We start from the raw sequence: 18912 nt of genomic DNA, 5'->3' as shown, positions 1-18912 counted from the left end.
GGTTTAAACAGCCATTAGCCATTTTCTTGCCATTTGCAGTACTTTATGCTCAAATACTGAAAGCAGTTAAGAGTCTCAGCCTTTGGGTCAAGGTTTCTCAATGTTTTGTGCCCTAAGCCAACCTACACAAAATTAATTATAATCTTGCATTTTAAAAAGGACATTAATGTTCATAATATTCCTTGACAAGAAAGTTTGATGCAGTATTTTGAGAAAATTGCTACAATCTGTTGTACAAAATAGGGACTGAATGCTTTATTAATGTGCTTGTCTATTCGCATACATACAGATATGATGGATGGATGGATGGACGAACGGATGAATGAATGGATATGATGGATGCATGAATGGATGAATGGATGCATGGATAGATGGATGGATGCATGGATGGACAGATATGAGGCATATGATGGACAGATGGATAGGATGAATATATGGATATAATGGATGGATAGATACGACGGACAGGTGAATTAATAGGATGGATGGGTGAGTAAATTGGTGGATTGGTGGATGGATGGACGGATAAATGAACAGACAATAGACCGAAGGATGGATAGATATAATAGATAGATGGATGGATGGATAGACATAATGGATCGAAGGATGGATAGCTATAATGAACCGAAGGATGGACGGATGGATGAATAGACTGATGGATGGATAAAGGAACGGACAATGGACCGAAGAATGGATAGATGTAATGGATGGATGGATGGATAGATGGATATAATGGATAATGGATGGAGGATAGGACAGACAAGCAGATGAGTAGAATGAATAGATGAATGGATATGATGAATAGATGGATACAAAGAATGAAATAGCAAGAAAGAGTAAAATATAGTAAGAAAGACTGAAAGGATGGATGGATGAACAAATGGGCAGGATGAAAGATACCCAAAAAGAATGATATAAAGGATGCATGGATGGAGAGACGGATGGGTATGATGGATGGATAAATTGATATGATGAATGGATGGATGCATGGATAAAGGAAGGGACAATGGACCAAAGGAGATATGATGGCTGGATGGACAGATGGGCAGAATGAAAGAGACCAAGAAAGAATGATATGATAGATGAATTGATGGATGGTCGATGGATGGATGGATGGATGGATGGATGGATGGACAGAATGAAAGATAGTAAGAAAAAAACTATATGATGGATGGATGAATGGATGAAGCAACAGACAAAATATGGAAGAATGGATAGATAGGATGGATGGATGGATGGATGGATGTATAGATGGGGAGAATAAATGACACAAAGAAAGAATGATAAGATGGATGGATGGATGGATGGATGGATTGATGGATGGATGGATAAGATGGATGGATAGATGGGCATAAAAAAAGACATAAAGAAAGAATGATAAGATGGATGGATGGATGGATGGATGGATGGATGGATGGATGGATGGATGGATGAAGGAGCAGACAACAGATTGAAGGATGGATAGATAGGATGCATGGATGGATGGGCAAAATAAAAAACCTGAAGATAGTATAATATAATGGATGGATGGATGGATGGATGGATATAATGGATGGATGGATGGATGGATGGATGGATGGATGGATGGATGAACACAATATAAATACCAGAATTAACAATACAACTTGCATGGATGGAATGCCACAATTACAATGCACTGACAGCAAGTTAATGGATGTATGAAATACATGCTTTACTGCTATTTTACACTATTGTTTTAATTGGTTCAACAGACACCATTGTTCAGTACTCAGTTAGGCATATTAGTGTCAACCTAGAGTACTAATTATTAATGCAGTAGTGATGTATGCAAACAAATTAAAGAAAGTCTTTTACAGACTGGGGACAATTATACTGACAAGGTTTGCATATAATGTGCTTACTGTCAAGAGATTATTCATTTGAACAGCTTCCTTCCAATGCATCGAATTCCCTAGTGTAGTCATTATAGTTTAACTGCAGACACAAGCTGGATCCCACTGTATGTTTATTTACTTCCCGAACTCAAGAAAATCACCTGAAAGAGCAGTCTGGGTGCTTGAATAACAAGCAAATTTGAAACTATGAACTCTCAAAATGACTAAATAAATCTATCCCCGAAGAGCCTTTATGTTTATTTATGATGTACCTATCAAGTTGCTCAGTGTGTCTTCTGAGAAATTTCAAGTAAACTATTGCTAAACATGTGCACATTTATTTGTTTACCATTAATAATGCATTATTCAGATGTTGAGTATTCCTTGCCTTTGAGAGAATCTGCATAGGGTTTTGGAAAAGCAAAATAATAAATACATCATCTAAATTCATGTACAAGAGATTTGGCATCAGCATCCAGTCACATAAGCTTTCCTATACAATCTTACTTCCCACACATTCACATTTAAACTTTAAGATTTTCTGACACATATTTCAAATTCACACGGATTGCACCCCAGCATCCTCTATCGATCAATCACACCATGTGGATTCTCCCTGAATCGTTTAAGAGCACAGCTGTGGCTCCGCACTCATTTAAAACATCTCATTTACAGAGGAATCTAAAGTGATTAGAAGCAGCAACTGATAGATAACCTCTCAGGACTTCCTGAAAACACATCTCTGAGATTTATCATCATGATATCGAAATCAGATTAAGAAGGCGTCTTGGCCATAACTTATCTTTCCCTTGATGCATATGATGACCGTGGTAAAAGAATGAGTCACTGAAATCCAGCAATACGTAGGATCAGGCTTCTAAACATATTCACATCTAATGCAAAATTGTCAAAAATATGGTATTAATTCAACAAACATATATTAAGTTACAAATTGTTGAACAATGAAGCAAAAGAGACAGGGGCAGGTCATGCTAGACAAATATGTCTAACATACTGTAAATAGCAACCATTATTCATGAGTAGCCCTTAAAAGTATTCGGACAGGTTTGGAACTATATGTGAAAAAAGTCATTGCATTAGATAATAATATATCAACCAAAAAAATCAACCACTGTGAAGCTGTTCCCAAAATTAACTTCTCCTTTCTGAGTCATTTTTGCATTGACTTTTCGTCAACTGTTAAATCCTAAAGCACTTGCCATACTACTGTCCATCTGCTAAAGACTCAACAGGAGCTGTTTGTGTATACATAGAAAACAGCATTTCCAATGCATCAATAAATTCAGCTGCATTTTAGGCATAACTAAGCACAACGTTTTTTATAACTGCAATGTATATTTTGGTGGAACCGAGAGCAAATTTACAATAGGATATTTATGATTTATATAATTTGATTTAGTCAATCCAACTAAGTATGAATGGATTGATGGAAGACAGATTTCAAGATACATCAATACTATATATACATGTACAGACAAATAATGCTGAATATAATGGGATGGATGGATGGATGGATGGATGGATGGATGGATGGATGGATGGATGGATAAAGGAAGGGACAATGGACCAAAAGAGATATGGTAAATGGTCAAATGGAGGAATGAAGAGATGGACAAATTGAGGGATGGACGGATGGATGGATAGACAGATGGACAAATGGAGGAATGAAAATATGGACAAATTAACAAATGGACGGATGTACAAAGCCCTCAATAGTGATTAATAAACCACACTGACCTGAGCTGAACTGAACTTAAACACTAAATGCTGAACTACACTGTTTCAATTGACTATGATCTTTTATGTGAAGCTGCTTTGACACAATCTACATTGTAAAAGCACTATACAAATAAAAGTGTATTGAATTAATTTGAATGTACAAATGAACAAATATAGCAATGGATGGATGAACAAATAAACAAATAAAGGGATGGAGGGAAGGACAAATGATTAAATGGAGAGATGGACGGAAGAACAGATGAACAAAAGGAGGGATGGCAGGATGAACAAATGGTGAAATGGAAATATGGACAAATAAACAAAAGGAAGATGGACAGATGAGCAAATGAACAAATAGAGTGATGGATGGATGAACAAATAAACAAATGGAGGAATGGAAAAACGATCAAATGGAAGGACGGCATAATGAACAAATTATCAAATGGAGAGATGGATGGATACACAAACGGACGGATGGAAGGATGGACAAATACAAAATTAGAGGCTTGAAAGGATGGATGGCTAGACAAAGAAACAAATGGATGGATGGACAAATGGAGGGATGGACGGATGTACAAATGAACAAATGGAGGGATAGACAAATAATTAAGTGGAAGAATGGACACATGAACAAAATGAGGAATGGAAAATGGACAAATGAACAAATGGATCATGGATGGATGGGAAAATGAACAAATGGATGGATGACAGATGAACAAATGAACAAATGGAGACATGACGGATGGACAAATGAACAAATGGTGGCATGCATAGATTACCAAATTAACAAATAGAGGGATGGACTAATGAACAAATGTAGGGATAGATGAATGGACAAATGAAGGAATGGACGGATGGACAAAAGGAGGGATGGACAAATGGAGGTATGAATGGATGGATGGTTGAACAAATGAACAAACGGAGAGATGGACAGATGGACAAATTAACATATGGATGGATAGACGAATGGAAAAGTGAACAAATAAAGAGAGATGGATGGATGGATGGATAGATAGAAAGGCGGACGAACACTATGCTAAATAGCAAGACAAAATAATGAAATGAATGAATGGACAGGTGGATGGATGTATGTTAAGATAGAATAACTATATTCTTTAAACCTGTTATGTTTACACTCATGCATGTTATAAGATCCAGCTACTAAAAAGGTTTATATTGCAAAGATTTTTATGGCCCTTACTAAATTAGCATTAGCATCTATGGTTTGTACTGTAAATATTTTAGAATAGACCATCTTTAATCTACAATGAGATCTGTATAATGAGCACCCCAGTCTAATCCCAGTCAGGGATAAAAACTAAACTGCCCCTCTCTTACTTTCCTCATAATATGTTCACAAACGCAGGCAACTTTCAATCTGATAAATCTGTGTGGTGGAAAATCATTAAAACTTCTAGGAATCATCAGACTTTCAAATGGAAAGAGAATCTGTTTTTTTAGGCGTTTGTGTCTGACAGAGCAGTGTAATACTCATGGCACCTCGCTCTGTTCTGGGATCTGTTGTTTGTTAAACCATGGAGAAAGAGGCACTGGAGCGCCAAGCACACAATGAATTTTAATGAAGATGTAGAGACGGAGAAACTAATTTCTGACGGAAACTTAAACTTTCTGATTTGGAAGAGATGGGAGGAATTTCATCAGACACGCGTTTCGTGATAGACTTCAAAAAGCAGGAGAAAATATGTCATGGGAGAAAGGTTTCCAATTGATTTAATTAATATAGTTGCTGAAGGTTTAATTAAACAATGTGAGGGGAAAGTTTTCTAACTTTTAAGCACGTCATGCCACATTTAACCCCAAGATACCTTCTTATTTAAACTACGGTCACTTTTAACCCTCGGAAATGAAATGTTTGACTCTTATAATCCTTAAAGAGGTCAGGCAGGCCTTTTAACCCTGGGTTATGGGACTCATTTGACCTTCAGTTACAGTGAAACACCAACTCACCATGCTCTTTTGACACAGTCGTGCACATCTTATCAGTGAGATGAGAAACGTTTCCAGTCATTTCAGAGTTTTCCTTCGGTGACTCACTCTGAATCACTTGAGTCTGGTTAACTGCTTCTTCAGGTTGCACCTTCGGAAAAATGTAAAACAAACAAATGTTTTATGAAAAGTTTTTTAAATCTTATATTTATATCAGATGAGATCTGAATTTTTCATAATGTCTGACAGGAATCCTTTGAACATACCTTCAAAAAATCCACACTGATTTTATGAAAATTCTTGGACTTGTACTCTTGCATGCGGAGATGATTTTCTTGATATTTTTCTTCCACAATTTGTCTATAATAAGACAAAACCTGCATGTAAATTTAGGTTCAAGCTCGTTTTAGTAATTTCAATCAAGCATTTCAGTTATTTCAAATGTCCTTATAGGGGTGATCCACTACGATATTTTAAACTTTAGTTGATGTGCAAAGAGAAAAAATTCAATGCAAAGAGAGAGATTGGCTTATAGTTAGCTTAGCAAAGCCTATAGCGAACAAAGTTTGGGAACTACAAAAAATACATCCAGGCTAGTGAGATCACAAATGCTTTAGGTTACGCTCATGCCCCCTACGCAGTAAAGGGGCGTGGCCAGAAGCACAGTAATGCTGAAATGTACTGTAGCAGAGAAAGCTAAAATGCCTTCCAAACACTGTTATTTCCACAGAGCCTGTTCTGTTTCTGTATTTGGGCTTCCAAAGAACACGACACAAAGACAGAAGTGCTTACAGTTTAATTAAATGATGTTCCAGAAGATTTTAAAAAACATATAGCTAGCATTTGACAAAGGAGAGCTTCCAGAATCTCTCCCAGTTCTGTGCTGGATTAGGCTAAAAACTCCTCCAACCATAATAGACGACGCAGTGGGTTGTGAGACATAACCTTTAAGTATTGTCATTTGTTATAATTGATCTATTACATGCACAGTTTCTAACGTTAACGGTATATTGTAGCAAGGACGTAAGCAAGGATGTAAACAACGTGGAATACTGTTTGGCACTGCCAACAATTTAGCTATAAATTCGTAAATATCCGTCAAACCACTGTAAACACTCACAATCTTCACAAGTAGGGTTGGGTATCATTTGGTGTTACTTCGATACCAGTGCTAAGTTGACACTTTTAAAATGGTACCGGTGCCAAAACAGTGTCTGAACCGATACTTTTGAGCCACAAAATTATAGTGGATGACTCTAGAAAAATCTTTTATTTGCTAAAATCTTTTAATAAAATAAATTTAAAAGAACAATATAATTAAAGTTTAAAGTAAACATCAATTCATATTTTATATATTTGAATTTCATTAATATATTTCCTTTGATCATTTGTTGGCTAGCATGAATTTAATATTTGCATTATGAAATTACATAATAGTCTGAAATTACATAAGAGTCTGACCCCTCTAATTAATGTTTGATTCTCCTAAAGGACATTAAAACAAGATATTGGGGGGCGGGGTCTGCCCTTTAATAGCTAAGAAATAGCTGCTCTGATCTGTTTCCTAAATAATATGATGGTTTCTACTACATTAATTCTTCCATGGTGGGGCGTACAGAACAAGCGTCTCGTTCATAATGTGCATAATAGCACAATAAGTCCCCTTTAAGCTAAAAATGACAATCCGTTGTCTTGTTTTACCCACAAAATGCACCAATTCAAATTATTCATACACTATTTTTCCATCTCTTACTTGAACAAAACAAGATGTTTTCATTATATTGACTATTTTAAACAGTTATGAAAAACATCCAAAATCTGTTTTTTATCTAGTTACTTAGAGTTAGACTTATGTTAGAAACATGTTTTACAAAACAAACTGCCCTTTTCCTACTTTCCCTTTCACATCACAACTAAAGCTCTTATTTTCTGCACAAATAAGCCTGGAACAACATGATGATAGAAAATGATGACACATTTGTATCTTTGGGTAAACACATTTTACAAAATAGCAGCGTAATAACATGCACGATACTTCAATTTGTTTTTGAGCATGGCATATGGGCCAACACTGACAGTTCCTGTTCTATCAGAGCATCACATATTACACAGGGAATCAAAGCTGACGTGAGACTCACTGCCAAAAATCTTTGCACCGTGAAAACAGAAGAGCCCTGACACTTGTGCTAACTTTATGGAAAATGAACTGCAAGTCACATCTGATTAAGATTCAGCGTGACATGGTCAGCGTGCCGAACGTCACTCACTTCAGCTTTCTTGCCTTCTCATCCGCTGCCTGGAGCTTCCGGAGCCGCATTCGTTCCCTGGGGCTCATTTTCTGCACCTCTGATCTGTCCTGAAGCGTCTGCAGATGCACCTTCTTCTGCCTGGGGGGGATCAAGGACTGGAATGACATTCACTAATGACTCTTGCTTTTACTTACAGACTTACAGATGATGTGATCAAGCTGCGGATGTTTATAAAATTGCTATGTGTAGATGATTTGTCAGCATGTCCTGTAAACCTTAGGTTTTCAGGTTTTTAATGCAATCCTATTCTGGTCACACAGTAAAAGCAGTGTAAAATTGTGAAATAGTATTGCAATTTAACATAGCTATTTTCTTACCGAACGTGGTTTAAAACTGAAATTATTCCTGTTAACCAAAGCTGCATTTTTAGCATCATTTCTCCAGTCTTCATTGTCATATGATTCTTCAGTGATTTTCTGTTATACTATGATATTTTTTATTGGTACTCAATCATTAATAATTATTCTTTTAATGATCAATGTTGAATTTTGTGGAAGCTGATACATTACATTTTTTTAGGATCCTTTGATGAAGAACAAGTTTTAAATAACCACATTTATTTTAAATGTAATATTTTAAATTTTTTTACATTAATAATGTTTTTACTTTTACTTTTGAATAATAATGTGCCCTTTGAAATGTTGAAACTGTAGCAGCCTAAGGGATCTATTTTAATGATCTAAGCGCAAAGTCTAAAGCGCATAGCACAGAAAGCATTAATGATTTGTCCGAACCCACTTTTGCTATTTTAAGGACGAAAAATACAGTTTGCGCTGCAGCGCATGGTCTAACAGGTTAATGCTTTTGCTCTTAATGAGTTATGTGTGCCTTTTGAGAATAACGTGCATTAAACCAATCAGAGTCTCATCTCACATTCCCTGAAACAACGTGGCGAAAAAAAAATTGAAAATCAGAGTTGCGCTGGTCTGACAATAGCAACAAATCACATCGTCTTGCACCTTCTCGCACCGGGTGTAACATAGGCCCCTAAACATTTCTTGAGCACCATATCATTATATTAACCTACTTTTAAAATGATAGCTATTGAGTAACAGTTATGGAATATTGCAGTACTTTATTTGCAGTAAATTATTAATCACTGTGCATCGTTATTGTTCTTAAATTGATGTGTCTTTTAGAATTAACAACTTGTCAATCACAAAAAACTCACCAAAGCAAACCATAACCATCCAATCAATTCTCAAAGACAAATTCAAGCTCCAGCCCAACATTTGTTTATGTTTTGTTAAAAAATATGTCACGAAAAGTTTTATGACCTCATAAATATTTAAAGTGCATTTTACAAATAAATACATTTCATCAAATAAATACAGCATTGGTTAGCAGAATATGGTTCTTTAAAGCCATTTTTAAAATCTTAACAATCCCAAAATTATGTATATACATGTTTGCAATTGTTTAAAAAAAGTGTGGAGGAATAAAGAAGTAAGAGAGAAAGAATATATTTTTTTTTAATCGCTAGCATATTTATAATTCATGAACAATTAAAAAGGAATAAGGCATTTCATCTGAAGTTAGGACTTAATCTAACAAAAAAATAAGACAATCCAAACAAGGAAAAGTGTATCATTAGGTTATTCATGAGAACTTGTGTTCGACAGCTTTAGATGCTTTTTGTGCAGTCTTTGGACAGCAAGCATACTAGAACAGCATTTGAACAAGCTAATGAGCAAAAGGTTCAGCCACATTTCTCAGTTCAAGTTCAAGGCTGCATATAGTCTCATGCAAATAACTTAACTTCAACTTCTTTGCCTCATAATGAATTAGGGCGAAAAGAAAAAAAGCTCTAAAATAATACATTCATTTTTTCAAGTTACACAAAATAGATCCTCAAACTTTACCCTTTTAGTTTTTTATTATTAAATAAAAAAAATTATGTTTATTATTAGTTTTAAATGGTAATACTTTGAAATAAATCAAATTACAAGAATGTCTAAAAAGAAAATTAAATGCATTACATCAGTGCCGATATTCTCATGGGCAGAGCACCAACATTGTTGCGCTTTGGGTGTCCTGAATTTGGTTGCCAGCTTGCTGACTTTTCCTAATTCCTAATTCTACTCTCCAACTTCACTTCCTTTCTAAATATCCTATCCCAATAAAGGCTAAAACGCCTAAAATAAAATCTAAAAACAAGTACCATTTCATTGCATGATTATTTTATGTTTTAATAAAAACATTATGTCCATTGCCACTTCTTTACAGTAAATATTTACTTCAATATTGACAAGTTTTATATGGTTATTAATATAAATATTTTTTCCTCTAACTTAAAGCATTGATTACATAAAAGCTCTGATGCTCAAATGCTTGATTTGGCAATAAAAATGTGTTTATAAAATTTTTTTCCATCTGATGATCCTGACCTATACTGAGTGATATGATAGACAAGAGATGCACTAAATATATATTCACTGTCATGTCTGTAGTTGTGATTATCCAAACAAATAAGTTCAACATGTGCTTTAGACTTTGCGTCTAGATTGTTAAAATAGAGCCCTTATTTTGTAAAATTGTTGGAATAGTTCACACCCAAAATGAAAAATCTGTCATCCTTTACTCACCCTTCACTTGTTCCAAACCTGTTTGACTTCATTTCTTTTGTTGAACACACAAAAAATAGATATTTTGAAGAAAGTCAATTAGCCTTTGACTTCAACAGTGATCAACCATGGAAGTCAATGGTTACAGGTTTTCAGCATTCTTTAAAAAATCTTTTTATCTTTCTCATAAAGAAACCACTTGTATGAGTAAACAGTGATTAAATTTTCATTTATATGTGAACTATCCCTTTATTGCACAACAGCTTGCTGAATAATACAGAAAACAGACTCCCAAAATTTTCAAAAGGAAGTTCAATTCAATTAATCTTTGTTTCTATAGCGCTTTTACAATGTAAATTGTGTCAAAGCAGCTTAGCATAGAAGATAATAGTAAATTGAAACTGTGTCAGTCCAGTTTAAGCTCAGTTTAGTTCAGTTTAGTGTGGTTTAATTTTCACTTCTGAAAGTCCAAACACTGAAGAGCAAATCCATCGAAGTGTACCCAAAAAAAAAAACTGTTCTGCAAGCAATTTTGCTCGTTATCTCGTTATGCACTGTCGCCTTTAACGTTGCATAGATTTTCACTAAGTCATTGCTAACTATGATTGGCACATGCTCTGGTGACAAACTTTTAATTAGTGTGGGAAGCGCTGACTGAATTAATGAAAATCTGCTGCTTGTAGACTGCCATACGATTAACATGTTCCAAACACTAGCTACGCATCAACACAGCTACGTATTTTTAGGTCTCCCCAACAAGCTGGTGTGAAAATGCCTAAAAAAACACATACATACACACAGTAGAGAGAAAAAAAACAACAGCCCTGTTTCCAGAAATCCCTGGTGAAGACAGTGTCATGCATTTCTCAGCTGACAGCGTCACTGCAGGAACAGAGAAGTGAGATTGCCTGTAAATGTCGCTCTATGTGAGACTCATGACGTTGGATTCACTTACAGTGCTCTCAGGATCTGCGATGCATCTCTCTCTCCCCCAATCGACTTGTCTCTCAGTGACAGGATGGAGAACTTGTGTTTCATACTCTACAATGAGAAAAATAGCACAAAAAAAGGGTTAATGCCATTCTCTGGGACCTCATAACATTTTTTGAGCAACTAAAAAAAGAAAAACAACTGCAATAAAGCTGCTTTTCAATCACTAGAAAAAGTTTGCATATCTCTATACTCTGGAATCAAAAGAGAAAGACTGACTGTATCCGCTTTATCCATTTTAAGGAATACTCCCCATTTTTGAGAAAAATATTTTAGTTTTACAACTTCCTAAACAAACGTATTTATATGGTTATTGATGTAATACTTAAATCTGACACATTCTGTGACATTACTTTTCTTTAGAGTTAAATTATTTACCATTTTTTTTTATTAATTCAGCTGATCTCTGTCTGGCTGCATCACTTTTAGCATAGCTTAACATAGATCAATAAATCGTATTAGACCATTAGCATCTCACTCAAAAAAATTTTTAAAAAGTTTTGATATTTTTCCATATAACACTTGGCTCTTTGATATTTATCGTTCTGTAGTAGTTAGCTATTTTCTAGACTGAAATGGCTAGGGACTGTACTCTCAATCTGGCGTAACAATCAAGAAACGTTGCAGGTGTACCATGGCTAAAGCAGGCGCAATGATATTAACTGATGGTGCAAGTGTAGGGCTTAGGTGCTGGGCACTATTTTCAGGCGCTGTATAGTAGCATCATGGTACAGCAGCAAAATCTATCTATTCATTTTCCCTCAGTCTTGTACACGATGTAACTACAGAAGAGTGAAGCTTTAAAGCAGGGGTCACCAAACTTGTTCCTGGAGGGCCGAGGTCCTGCAGATTTTAGCTCCAAACATAATCAAACACACCTGAACAAGCTAATCAAGGTCTTACTAGGTATACTTTAAACATCCAGGCAGGTGTGTTGAGGCAAGTTGGAGCTAAACCTTGGAGGGACACCGGCCCTCCAGGACCGAGATTGCTGACCCCTGCTTTAAAGATTCAGTATGTATAATTGAGTGGTTGCTAGATGTTGCAGTCCAAATTCAAAACACTGGAGAGTTTTTTTTTTTTTTTTTTACGAGGTCCCTCTAACGACAACTAAATGCAAATGCGGGTTGCCAGATTGAAGACACAAACAGGTGTGACAATTGAGGCTTAAGGCTGATTTACAGTTTTGCATCAAGCCAACACGTATGCTCTGGCGCCACTAACGATGGACGGAGGTCGTGTCTGAAGTTGGTGCTGACGCAATAATCATAGCAGCATCAGCCAATGAAATTAGTCCACAATAAGCTACAGTCTGAGTTGGGTTATTTGCATAAAGCGATCTGATTGGCTGATGCTTCCATTGGCGTTTGAAAAGTTGAGAATTTCCCAACTTCTGCAGCAAGCAACGCCACTGAAGCTGTGCCGATGGATCCACTATGCAGTTCGGCAAAGCCTGACATCACCTATTCAAAGTGAATGAGAAGCATTGACGCTGACGCCCCGTTTGAATGGGGCGTGACATGCAGCTCTCAAAAATGTAACTACACTTTGCAACGACGCGTAACGCAAGCTCTGTGATTGGTCGGCATGGTATCGCTGATGAGTGTGGGCGGGTCTAAGAGCCGCACGAACCGGTTAGAGCGAGTGTTTACAAGTGTCGAGTCTCGTAAAGGAGGTCCAGATGAAAAGATTTGTTTTGTGTTTACCTTATGATTAAAGTTGTTGGACGTCCGCAGGTTCCTGCCTCAAAATTAGCGAGCTTGAGCCACTTGTAAATTAATGTATCATTCAGAAAAAAACAAAACACCAGCGAAGAAACTCGACACAGAGGAACCAAAAAAAAACTACTGTCAGCTAGCAATTCAGAAGTACTAGCGTAAACAGCGCGCAGAAGTGTAAATGCATGACAAGGCAAAAGGCATGCGCTGTGGGTCATGGCCATCACTTGGCGTAGAAGTATAAACCAGGCTTTAAAATTCGGTAGTAACCTGCTCAGCTAATGTCTACATATGTAATATTTGTATTATTTGCTAAAAACAACCTCAGTTGGATTTCGTCTCATTCTGGAGGATGCTAGTGTCCTCCGAAGGTCACTGAGCCTGATCAGTACCTGTATGGGAGACCACATGGGAAAACTAGGTTGCTGTTGGAAGTGGTGTTAGTGAGGCCAATAGGGGGCACTTAACCTGCGGTCTTTGTGAGTCCTAATGTCCCATCAAAGTGAAGGGGGCGATATATTGTCATTGAGCGCCTTCTTTCGAATGAGATGTTAAACCGAGTTCCTAATTCTCTGCGGTTATTAAAAATCCCATGGCACTTCTTTAAAAGAGTAGGGGTGTAACTCTGGTGTCCTGGCCAAATTTCCATCCATCGGCCCTTACCAATCATGGCCTCCAAATCATCCCCATCCATTGACTTGGTTCTATCACAGTCTCTCCCCTCCAACTATAGCTGGTGTGTGGTGAGTGCACTGGCGCTGTTGTCCTGTGGCTGCCATTGCATCATTAAAGTGGATTCTGCACACTGGTGGTGAAGTGAAGAGACTCTCCCTCATGATTGTGAAGCGCTTTGGGTGTATGGCCATACACAATAAATGCGCTATATAAATACACATTACTTACTTTAAAATGGGTAAACTGGCAGCGGGCGGAGATATACAGACCAAAATGAAGACAGACATTCTGAGGAAAAAGGTACAATTTTCTAAGAAGAATAACTGAATTTAGCATTGTTTTTCAGATAAACAAATATGTTCACTAACCATGTTTGCTAAATATCTGCAAACAAAGTATAGTATTTTATGCTTAAAATGATTTAAAACCATACATACAGCACCTTTAAACAGTAAAATTATCAAATTCTTTTGTCATCTTTGAGCGAGATGCTAATGGTTTGACCCAATTTAATGATCTATGCTAAGCTAAGCTAAAAACACACCCGAGAGACCATGAGATGGCTGAATAGATTCAAAATGTACATTCAGAATAAAATTCAACTGTTTCACTTAATGACAAAATGAGTCTATTTCCAAACAAAAGTGAAGTGCTTCTTTAAAGAACAAATACGAGACACAAATTACATAGGCAGCAGAAGAAAGCAGCGCAAACTATACACAACAACAGAGGAGGGAAAAGCTATCAGGGAGCATTGTGTTTGGAGTCGTCGTTTCGATGGCCTCTCCTTTCTCTGATTACATGTTTCTGAGTCGCTGATGGTGTAATAGCCGGTGGAAGACACACAATCCCACCAGGAGCTTTCAGACGGAGGTTAGGGGATCACTGGCTTGCCAAGACAGAAACGTATTACAGAGCTCCCTGAGGTAAACAAGTCAATATGAGTGTGAGTGATGAAAGGGTGCTATAACTGTACAGTAAGTATTATAAGCGAGATGCGTTAAACAAGGACTATTAAAAAATCAATAGGTAGGGCCATTAAAAGCATGCACTAATGACATGTAGAGAAGCTTGAGGCAAGACTCACTATAGTTCCCCAGATGACTGAATACAGTAAGAATTGTAATCATTTTTGTTTTATGAGTTTCTAAAATTTTTAAATATGCTGAATGACGTATTATTTAAGAGTGCACTCATTTGCATACGGCAGAAAAATCTGAACATTGGTTCAGGTTCAAAATTCTGTTTACATTTATTTATTGACATACTACACTACCTGACAAAAGTCTTGTCATCGATTTTAGTTGTAAGAGTAACAAATAATAACTTGACTTCTTGTTGATCATTTGGAAAAGCGACAGAAGGTAGATTTTTAAGATGAATCATCTGTTGATCTGCATCCCAATCATCACAAATACTGCAGCAGACCTTTTGAAACTGGCATGGACCAAAGATTCTCACAGAAAGGAAAAATCATGGTTTGGGGTTACAGTCAGTATGGCGGCATGAAAGAGATTTGCAAAATGGAGGGCAACACCAACAGCCTGAGTTATCAAGATATTTGTACTGTCCAATACATTACAAACCACAGGAAAGGGCAAATTCTTCAGCAGAATAGTGCTCCTCCTCATACTTCAGCCTCTACATCAAAGTTACTGAAAGCAAAGAAGGTCAAGGTGCTCCAGGATTGGCCAACCAAGTCACCAGAAATAAACGTTATTGAGCATGTCTGGGGTAAGATGAAGGGGGAAGCATTGAAGATGAATCCAAGAATCTTGATGAACTAATAAGTGATTTGAGTCATTGCAGAGATGTATGGATGCAGTCTTCCAAGCTCATGGGAGTCATACACAATATTAATTCTTTCCACTGCACCAAGACTTTATACTCTATACTGTACATTATTTCTGTTAACTTTTGTCTAAGTCAGACCTTAATGTCCTATAAAGTAATTCAAAATCAAGGCTTGATCATATTTTATTTTGGTAAAATAAGCGTAATCTAGTGGCCTTTGCATATAAGCCACTTCTGATACCAAATGATCAACTAGTAGTCAAGTTATTATTTTTTGTTCCTGAAACTTGTATAGGTGACAAGACTTTTGTCAGGTAGAGTCATTTTTTGGAATTTTGGGAATCTTTTTATAATTTTATGCTCAAAAAGAGCCAGAAAAAAAAAAGATTTTCACTATTTGTTTTTAATATTGTGAAGTTTATTGCAAGTACTGTTGATGTGAACATTCGTGGCTAAGTGCAGAATAAAAACTTTTACTAATATTTACTCTAATTATTGCTAAAGTTTTATGAAAGAAACTTTTAAAAGGGTTTTTTGGATTTTTTTTAAATTAGGACAAAATCCTCAAAATTTAGTGGTGCATGATTTTTTTTAATTAAGATGAAATCCTCCAAATTTGCTGGTGCATGAAGAAAAGGATAAGCAAAAAAAGATGTTTATTTTGCACTTATTAACAGAAGACATCCTTGTCTGAATGTGGGTGTTAGAGAGGGTTGTTCTATCTGGATGTTTCTTATGGCAAAAATTAGATACTGTATGTGAGATGATTATAATATATGTGTTAAAATTAATTAAGCATCATAACTGTGGAAGCTGAGCTCAGTGGACTGTGATCCGAGTCGCCTGATTATTTTTACGTTAGATAGTATGCCAGCATTTCTTCAACCACCAACTGTTATTTTACACAGAAACTTGGAAAAAGACCTAGATCCATAATGAAGTTGCACTGGGCATACCAACAAGAAATTTAGCGTTAGTTATGGTAATTGACAAAAGCATGAATAAATGAAAAGCAGCACTGGGGAAAAAATACATTATCACAAACATTCCTTTTGAGTTATATTTTGTGAGGCTCAAAATACAATTTACTTTTCAAGAATTAATCTTTTGTAAAGGTTCAGAAATTTAAAATAAATAATCTGTATGACTGTATAATTCTATTAATTAATAAACATTTGTCATTCCAAAATACAACATCATGGGGTATATTTTTCAACACATTGTTCACATTCATTATATAGTTTCAATTTTACAATTAAGACCCACTTTACATTATTGGCCTTAATAACTATGTACTAAAATTTTAATTAAACCTTTGGTATAATGCAGTTATTATGTACGTACATGCTTATTACAAACATTGTACTTATATTTTGAAAATGAACTGCATGTAATTACATCTGTAACTAATGTCTGTAATTACATCCATAATTATACTGTTGATCCATCCCTTTGACCTACTCATACCACCAAGCCTGTCCCTAACCTTACTTGTATCCCACCACAAAAACACTAAAAGTATTTACAAACTTTTTGTACATTTTGCTTTTTTTGAGGTAAGTTCAGTTAGGACCACTTAACAAAAAATAAACAGTTTTAATGGTAATGCTGTAACAAAACAAAACAAAAAAGTTAAATGAAATAAAATGTACTTAATTTAAATAATTAAAAGTAGAATAAAATAATCTAGTAAAAAATTAAATGAAATTAATTAAAAAATAAAATAAAATAAAAAATGAAAGTAATAAAATCAAACAATAAAATATAATTAAATTAAATTAAAGTAAAATAAATTTAAATAAATTAAATAAATACATTTAGATAAAACATTAAAATATATATTTAAAAATAAAACAAAATAACTAAATAAATGTAAAATATATAAATATAAATTCAATAAAAATAATTAAAACTAAAATAAAATAACAAAATAAAAGAAAAATTAAATAACATGAAAAAATAAATTTAAATAAAATAATTTAAAATTGAAACACATTTTTAAAAAAAATGTATTAAATAAAAATAATTAACTTAAATAAATTGATAATAAAATTTAATTAAAAATAAAATATAAATAAATTGAAAATAATTAATGATAATTATTTAAAAATTAATAAATCAAATTTAATTAAATTAAAATGTTAAATGTGTGTTTTTAAATTAATAAAATAAAAATTAACAAATGCAAAATAAAATAAAATAATAAAATTTAAAATAATTTCCCAGTACTGAGTTATGGCTGGAAGGGCATCTGCTGCGAAAAATATATGCTGGAATAGTTGGTGGTTCATTCCGCTGTGGTGACCGCTGATAAATAAGCAACTAAGCCGAAGAAAAATAAATGAATAAATGAATGAATGAATGAATAAATGAATAAAAAATAAATGACAAAAATAAATTAAATTAAATAATATTAGAATGATTGGGGTGACTTGTATCTGAATAAAATATAAACAAATATAAATATAAACAAAGAAATGACAAGCCTAGATAAGGAGAACTTTCACTCAATTATAGTTGCTAACTTTGTAACTAATCCACAAGTCCTATATGTTCTGAACGGTGGTATCTGGTCAACTACAATCCCCACTTGACATTGAACATCTTGTAGTAATCTCACTATAGATGTGCACCTCACAATGTCGATGCAGAAATGATGCATTGTGCAGTTCTAAACAGCGACCTGTTGCCATCACTGGGCTCTGGTCTGCAATTTTGGCTGAGATAGTGTTACAAAATTGAACCAGATTGAAATCTGCGGAAAAACTAATTTAAGCCTCTCAGAGAAAAGTAGTCCTGACCGAATAGGGCTAAAGAAACTTTTGTCGAAACTTTTACACATTTACAGAGTGATCGTGTGCCTGACAGATGCATAAAAATTCATATATGCCAGAGAACAAGGACAAGCCACAATCAATACAATCACCAAGCGGCAACAATGCCAATCACTGACATTTCAACAGTACAATCTGAAAAGGTTACGTGCGCGGTAAGTCAAGTGCGATGGCGAATGGATGATGTGATGAGTATGCATAACAGACTTTTAGAAAACCTACTGGGCTTGGCCTGAAATCAAAGTCTTCCTGGTGTATTATGGCCCTTCCCATTAACCTTTGAAGCAGAGCGCCTGAACAGCTGGTCGCAGGCTTTCTCCTTCAACTGATCTGATTAACAGCGTCTTCTCACCTGCAAGCTTTCCTCAATGAACCTGTTTCTCAGAGCATCTGCCGCCGAGATCCTGTGAGAAGAATCCTTTTCTAACATACTGAGAGAGAAAAAAAGAGAGAGAGACTTTAAATACCTGTTTAAAGGGTTAGTT

The 18912-nt window shown here is 35.3% G+C and overlaps 1 protein-coding gene across 12 annotated transcripts in view; it reads right to left on the bottom strand.

The window, feature by feature from the left end:
- Positions 1-18912, bottom strand: part of nek11 (NIMA-related kinase 11) — a 247266-nt gene that overhangs the window by 174820 nt on the left and 53534 nt on the right. For all 12 annotated transcript variants that reach the window (XR_012392449.1, XM_073926501.1, XM_073926500.1 and 9 more), the window contains 5 exons: positions 18780-18858; positions 11372-11457; positions 7811-7930; positions 5810-5903; positions 5565-5694 (listed from right to left, as the gene is read on the bottom strand). Coding sequence is in view for 11 of the 12 variants with exons in the window: in XM_073926501.1 (XP_073782602.1) it covers positions 5565-5694; positions 5810-5903; positions 7811-7930; positions 11372-11457; positions 18780-18858 (509 nt within the window). In the remaining variant the exon portion in view is untranslated. The remainder of the gene's footprint in view (positions 1-5564; positions 5695-5809; positions 5904-7810; positions 7931-11371; positions 11458-18779; positions 18859-18912) is intronic.

Source organism: Danio rerio, chromosome 16, assembly GCF_049306965.1.
Source record: "Danio rerio strain Tuebingen ecotype United States chromosome 16, GRCz12tu, whole genome shotgun sequence".
NCBI classification, from domain to species: Eukaryota; Metazoa; Chordata; class Actinopteri; order Cypriniformes; family Danionidae; genus Danio; species Danio rerio.
Note: the sequence above shows the minus strand (reverse complement) of the source record. Positions and strands in the feature narration are given on the sequence as shown.